Source organism: Numenius arquata, chromosome 19, assembly GCF_964106895.1.
Source record: "Numenius arquata chromosome 19, bNumArq3.hap1.1, whole genome shotgun sequence".
NCBI classification, from domain to species: Eukaryota; Metazoa; Chordata; class Aves; order Charadriiformes; family Scolopacidae; genus Numenius; species Numenius arquata.
In genome coordinates, this window is record NC_133594.1 from 4,046,812 (window position 1) to 4,054,172 (window position 7,361).

The 7,361-nt window shown below is 47.3% G+C and overlaps 1 protein-coding gene across 1 annotated transcript; it reads left to right on the forward strand.

Annotated features, from left to right (window-relative positions):
• The first annotated feature begins 236 nt into the window (after positions 1-236).
• Positions 237-6,496, forward strand: LOC141473782 (CMP-N-acetylneuraminate-beta-galactosamide-alpha-2,3-sialyltransferase 4-like). Its single transcript, XM_074161389.1, has 10 exons — positions 237-250; positions 542-574; positions 701-757; positions 1,446-1,573; positions 2,191-2,254; positions 3,105-3,200; positions 3,762-3,954; positions 4,300-4,428; positions 5,879-6,025; positions 6,389-6,496. Exons 1-10 carry the CDS (start codon positions 237-239, stop codon positions 6,494-6,496), a joined length of 969 nt encoding a protein of 322 aa, XP_074017490.1.
• The last annotated feature ends 865 nt before the right edge of the window (positions 6,497-7,361 follow it).

Consider the following 7,361-nt stretch of genomic DNA (forward strand, 5'->3'; position numbering starts at 1 on the left):
GAAAGCCACATTGAGTAAGTTACCTTTTCCTCTTCCCTTTTCTGACCTCAGTGCTACTGTGGTCTGGGTTAGAATTGAGGGACAATTCATTACTGTGGAAAAAAAAGGCAACCCCCCTCCCAGGATAAAACCTGGGTGAGAAACAGCTCACTCAATAATGTGAATCCCTGGGGACTCAGAGGACTGTGTTCTGCCCGTCAGGGACTTGAGCGCAGGACAGAGAGAAAAGTAGCAGGATGAAGCAGCGTCGGTGAGCCTGGAGATGCCTCAGGACTGCAGTGGAGATTCCCTGCTGCTGCTGGTCATTTCCACAGAGCCTTGTGGACATCCCACAGTGCTGTTCATTGCCTGGTTCTATCTGGAGGAACTAATGAGCTTTACCTGAGGAGAATGATTTTCTAAAACTCAAGCTGTTCAAGGTCCTGAACAGCATGACCTAACTTCGGCATTAGCTCTCCAGAGACATGTTTCCACCTAAATTCCTTTGTGTAAAGGAACCCTTTACGTGCTCTTGGAGTGGGGCATGCTGTTCATGAGACAGAAGTGGTCAGGAGCTGGGAGACAGGACGACGTGGTCAGGAGCTCAAAACCCTGCATTTATAAACCTCTTTAAGAGACCTCCAGAATTATCATTGATTCTCAGGCCACATTCTTGAGGGCCACTGTGTCTAGTAGAAAATTAACCTTGTTTCTTTCACAGGAAGCATCTTGGTGCTTGCCGTAGACGCTTTGTGTGGAGGAAGCCTTTTCTTGGAAGGTTTGTTAGCTGTGTTTCATTTGTTTGGGGAATATTGTTGAGAGATGAATCAGTGGCTGCTGATGGGTGGAGACTGGCAACCTGTGCGGATACACAGGAAGGGAAATAGAGATAATTTCAGCTGACTATTGCCCAATGGCATCTTGACATCACTACAAGTGAGTCAACAGGCCAGCAGAACGATGCAATACACATGTGTGTGTAAAATGTCTTCTGAAGGACAATCAGAGAGGAAAAGATGCGCTGTTGAACTGATTAGTGTGCAGCGAGGCTTTGTCATGGGTGTCATGAGCTCTGGCATGAAGTGAATGAATAAATGAAACTGGAAACATAACTGGAATTCTGCCCCTCTCTCCTTTTGTGGATAAACAATGAAAGGATGAATAAGTGTTCCCCAAACGTGGTCAGAAAGAGCAATGACTGAAAAGGGAGAGGAACTGGGGGACCAGAACTGGAGGGAAATGAGATTTTACTGTCACTGCTGCTCAGAAGGTGGATTAGGAACAGCAGTAAGGACTGTATTTGAGAGATGTGGGTCATTTCTGGGAAGTACTTCAGGATAGCTCAGTCGCTTTCCAAAGCTCTTCATTATGCAGCCTGCTCCAGCTGCCCTAGTCCTTGTGTCTGATAGTGTTGTGGCTGCTCCACTCATCCCTAAATTGCTGCCTCTCTGAATCTCTTTTGGTAGGTTTGAATCTCACTGGCAGCCTTTCCTGACCAGCAAATCCTTATGCTCACTCATGGACAGACCTTTTAAAGGAGAGCTTGAAGAAGTTCTGTGGTTCCGTAAACTGCCTTTTGGGCTGCAGAGCTCAGGTATTGCAATGCTCTGCCCTCACCATTGTCACGTCTTGGATGGACGCTGTGCAACTGGAGAGTGTCCCCTTTATGGGGCAGCCTTGAGTGCTGCAGAGGAGATGGAAATACAGCTGGGTACCAGGGTGCACCAGGGGAAATCTGGACTGACTGGATGGCATGCTTTTGAGAAGCGGTCCTAGTCAACGGTGGTGGTGATGGAGGAGGGGGGCAGTGCTTTAACTCCAGGCTCTAGCTGTGCGACGAGGGATGGGAAGGGGAAGGCTGACAGCAATGCTCCTGTGGATGGAGCAGGAGCCATTATGGAAGTTTCCAAATGCCAACAGAGAGAAGATGCTGAGTGGGTCAGTGCCTTTTGCCTTTTTCAGTGTGAGGTATGACAGACCAGCTTCGGTTGCTGGTAGCACTGGTCATAAAGTGCATAACTTTTATGTGGAAAAATGCCTCAGTTTGGACAGGGTTGGGCAGATGGATGTGACAAGTGGTGTTTGAGCAGGCCCTCCCATGTAAAGTGTTCTGGCACTTTAGAGAGAGAAGAAAAGGGAAAGTTGGCCCATTGGCAGTGGTGGGGCCACATATCTTCGCTGAAGATGACTCTTCAACTTCTTGTCTTCCAGTTCTCTCTGCGTTTGCCACATTGCAGCTTCTTCCACAGCAGGAGTTGCCGGGATCCTTTGGCCGGTATGAATACTGGAGATGGGTGTTGGGGGAGCAAACATGTGAGAAAAGTGACAGTTGGGTTGAGAGCCTCGGATCCTCCAGCTACTCGAAGTTTTCTCTCTTAGTGCTCAACTTCACAGCCCTCTCTGCCTCTCACTCCTGTCACTGTTCATCTCCTCTCTCAGTAGGTTTCTCTCTCTCTCTCTGTCTCTCCCTTTTAGACATGCCCTTTCAAGCAGCTCTGGTACTGATGAACTTAAGCTGCTAGATCGCAGCTCCCTGCCTTTAACTTCTGTCATACCCTGATCTCTGTTCTCAGTATCGCCCTGTCCCATCTATTTTCTCTTGCTCTAACTCCATCCCAAGTGTGACGGTCCAGGGCTTGGAAAGTTGTGTGCCTCCCTCGGTTCTGCCTGCCCACATTCAGGGAGAGCAGAAAGCGAAGTAGACTGTGGCAGCTGTTGGCAAATGCTTTTATTTGGGCCCTTCTTCTTTCATCTGATTCATTAGAGGGATTTTTCTGTGGCCTTTCATTCTTTCTCTCTACAATACTCTCCCAGTTACTGGTATGCTGGGTGTCCACACTTGACTTTCTCTCCATTTCTTTAGTATCTTGTGTCCTCTGTCTAACTAGAGAGCCCTCACAATTTTACTGGTATGCTGATGGCACTGCATTTCCTCCTGGTCTCTAAGAGAAGACCCATCTATCTAAGATACACCTGGAGTCCTACTAGTCAGGGCTTTGCTCCTCTGAGGCCACCCCAGGAGTTATCTGGGAACATCAAAAAGGCTCTCAGGGGATGATGATCTAACCTGGTGGAGACACTTGTCAGAGAAGGACTTAATTTCTTGTAATCTATTCTTTTGCCAGTTTATGGTGCCAAAGGTGCGTTGTGGTCGGCAATGGCTACTCCATCCATGGCCAACGCTTTGGGAAAATGATTGACTCTCACCACGTTATCATAAGGTACTGAATCCTTATTAAAGCCTTAACAATTAAGCAGAGACTGAGAAGTATCATGTGCAAGTAACTTTCTTGTCTGATAAACGTAACATCTAGGATCGATCAGCTCAGGTAATCAAATAACTTTCTTGCAGTTCATGGCCAAGCACAGGCACCACAGGAGCCAGAATTTGTACCCCTTGTTGACAGATGTTGATACAGGGGAGCTGGACAGCCATCTCCAGCTCAGTGAAGTGGCAGGCAATCCCTGTGTTACAGGACTACATGTATTTTAACTCTGATTTGAGAAAGTGATTTAATTTCTCTGTGCCTCACTTCCCTATCTGAAAAATACCGGTTGTCTGCCACCTCTGTCGTGCTTTTTTATTACAAGGGAGGAACTACTGCTGTGTCTGTGTGAGGTATCCCACACCGTGGAACCAGACTGCTGGGTTGGGCCATAATGTGTGTTGGTGGCCTCTAGTGAGTTCATGTGGCCGGTCGTGTGCCTGAGAGCACACAGCTGCCTCCGTGACTGGGAACGAGTGATACTGAAACTGGACAAATTCTGGCTTTGATTCTCAGATTAAATGATGCTCCAGTAAAAGAGCACAAGAAAGATGTGGGGGAGAGAACCAGCATCCGTCTCTTCTTCCCTGAATCAGCTCTGCCCAACCCTCTGGAAAACAATGACAATGATACACTTATGGTGTTTGTCCCGTTCAAGCCCCTGGATTTCCTCTGGCTAAGGGAAGTGTTGCTGAAAACAAGGAATAAGGTGAGATGTCTTTCATGAGGGAAGGTTGAAATCAGGTTATTTGTAGTGACATATTCAATAGCTCTAATAATCGTGTATCTTTCAGATATTTAATGAGCTGCATAATGCACCTGAGACCTTATTTTTCACTAATTAGAAAGACTCCGGTCTCAGCCACATTGGAGACAGGTGTATAGGAATGAATGGAAAAGGATCTCTGATGATCCTTTATTCCTCTGAACTCTCCTGAGTCCATCCGAGCACCCAGCCGGAGCAGCAGACCGTCGCTAACTCAAGGGTCTTTATCACGGCACTGTCTGCTGTGCATGGCCGTGCCTTAAGTATCTCTCTGCCTTTCTCCTGCAGACGAAGGTGGGGTTTTGGCGCCAGCCCCCCCGGGAGTGGAATGGGAACGTCTCCCAGCTACGGATCCTCAACCCATATGTCACCTATGAGGCGACGTACAAGCTGCTGCAGCTGAATGCATCAAGTAGGGTATGATACCGCACTGGGGAGGGGACAGATGAGCATCAGTGTTCTGTGTCTTCCCTTACACCTTACTGCTTCTGTGCCATGCAAGGGGAAGGAAAACCTTTTCATTAGATTAGCCAGTCCCTTCCCCTAGTTAATGCAGTCTTTTCCTTATAGCATGGTGCTTCAGGTTTGGAGCCCTGCTCCTACCCAAGAAAGGCTTTTCCCCACCTGTCACAGCACTGCAGTGTTATTCTCATTCCAGTCTGCCCATTACCCCTTGCCATTTACCTTCTAATCCCTGTTTAGAGTTGTATTTCCATCCATAGTCCTAGACCTCAGAAAACCTGGTTCTCTAGTGACAAGCAGCTCTGCCTTATAAACCCTTTCATACATGTTCCTGTGCTCTCCCTGTCTGAAGACCATTACTGATAATTAACTAGTATAAAATGGGAGGAATTTTGGTTGGCATTCCTTAAAACACTGTTCTTACAGATCTCTGGCCTGAGGCTGGCTGTTATGGCCAGTGCTTCTGGAGTGCAGTTTTCCCCTTCGCTGCACGATGGAGGATTATTTCATTAATGAATCTAATGATACTTTGTCTTTGGTCCTGATGATCTTTATGATGGTGCTGTGCAATCTTTAATTAAATTTAAGCCTGCCAGGCACTACTAGGATATGTTTATAATCTGCAACAAGCGCAGGAGAAGGCCTAGTGTGGTAAAATAACCTTGTCCAAGGTCATGCACTCACTCTTGGCTGGGGTTGGGATTAGGTGCCAAATCTCCAGGCTGCTCAAGCAATACTGGTAAAGAAGTACATTTCCCTGCTATAATGTTTGGAAAGTGCAAATGCAGGCGAGGAGTGTGAAGTGCTTGGTTAGGGTTGGGGGGGACCAGAGAGCATGTTGAGCTGCTCGCGAGTGTGGTGGCTGTGCTGCTCAGTCACGAGACTTTTAAGGCAGCGTTTGATTTTTGTACTTGGCTGTGTTAGCTTTGCGTGAGCAGAAGGCAGTTTTATAGCACACAGGCCAGGGACAGGAATTTAATATGTGAATTAAAAATGAGGTATCACACAAGGGCCGCCAGCAGGGAATACACACAAAGAGGCACATGGAAAAGACAGAGATGCCAGAGACCTTGTACAGGCTCTGTCATGGATGTGGATTTGTTAAAAAGTGTGCTGATTTCTTCCATTCAAAGCTTTTTGATTTCCAGGGAGCTCTATGTTTTATCAACCCAGACATTGTACGCTCATGAGCCCTTATCTTCTGCAGCACCTTTTTATAAGATGCTCCTTGTTTGAGTTTTGGGAGTGCTGTCTGTGCACCTGCCCCATTTTATTAACATACTTTTTTGCTATATTGGGTGTGGAAGAAGCTACTGGTCCCAGCTGCAAAGGTGTTGCTGGTGTCAGTATTGTAAAAGTATGAGTCTGAAATCCTAAACAGATGTTCTCTCTTTTCCCTTCCCAGAGATATGCCACTACGGGAATCATCGCTTTGAACTTAGCCCTCCATATGTGCCAAGAGGTCAATATTGCAGGCTTTGGTTACCCTGGAAACCATGACAATACTACGCCAATCCATTATTACAATACAGGTCGCTCACGGAAAAAAGAGGTAGGAAATGTCTCCCCTTCAAACTAAGGTGTTCTCCACAGGGGAACTTACTGGACAAAGCTGGGAGTCAAGAGGCTGAGAGGTCTGGTAGCTGTCACTGGTGTTACCCATGCAAATTCCTGCTGGGATATACCAGGGAAACATGACAGGACATGCTTTGTTCTCAGAGAGTAGCTTGGGCACAGATGCTGACACCTTCAGGGTGCTTTTCATCTGTCCTAGTTTGGTGATGAGAGTCCCGTGCAGTGAAGTCCTGCAAGGGGCTGCAGCCAAAGAGGAGCTGAGCAGGATCCAGTGCATTTTGGGGAGGATGAGGGGCACTGTAAGGAATAATCTATAACTTTGCCTCTTTTGTCCCTGCAGCTCTTTCAGCACAATATCACTGCTGAGAGGAACTGGCTGCTGAAAATGATTGAATTGGGGGTGATTGCTGACATAGCCAGCCCTTCCTTCCAGGCCCAGAACAGCTGAGAGAAGACTCTGCTTCTTGCTCTCCCCTCCAGACACCACTGATGATCCCAGCTGGACTTTGCCCTTCTTCCAGATTGTTTTGAGCAGGTCGCAGTATGTCCTGTCACGTGTGAGGTGGGAGATGGATCCCTGAGATTCAGAGCACTTGCCCATTCCTCTTTTGGCCTCCGGTTTCTGCTGTTGACTGCTGTGGTGGAGGGTGGGGTGTTACACAACCCGTCAGCTTTGGGTAATCCTCTCCTGCTTTGTAAACAACCATCCTGCGCTCAGCAGTTATTTGTGAAAAGCACCAAACTGAGATGCTAAGCTGGTCCTCAGCCCCTGAGCAAGGGAGCGGGTGAGGGAGTGATACCTGCCATGGGATTTCAGACTCCTTCCTAAGCAGATTGAGTGAGAGAGACTCATACCCACCACTTTGGAAAAGTGCCAGGTTGAACACTCAGATTTGGGACAACAATTTTCAGTGTCTTGCTAATTGTTGGGAAACACGAATGTCTGCAGGAAACAAGAAATGTTGTTTCTTTTATTGTTCTGTTTGATAATAAATACACTTCTGATTTCAAGGAGTTGGCACTGTCTTGTGAGAGGGGAATTTCTGGTCAGGACAGGTGAGAATTACCTGAGCATCTCCTCTGAGATCTTCTCATGGCTTTATGACCCCATGTAATCCCCTCTATTTTTACTTTTTTTCTTGGCATGCTGTCCGGAGGTTTCCATGTCTTTTCCAGCTTGTTCTAAGCATGGAGCCACCCTGCCAAGCCTGCATTGTGTGCTGAACATCTTCCACGTTTGAGAAGCCCCCTTAAACTCCTACTTATCTGTGGCTGGCTCATGTCCACATTCCACCTCTGGGACCACACCTTCT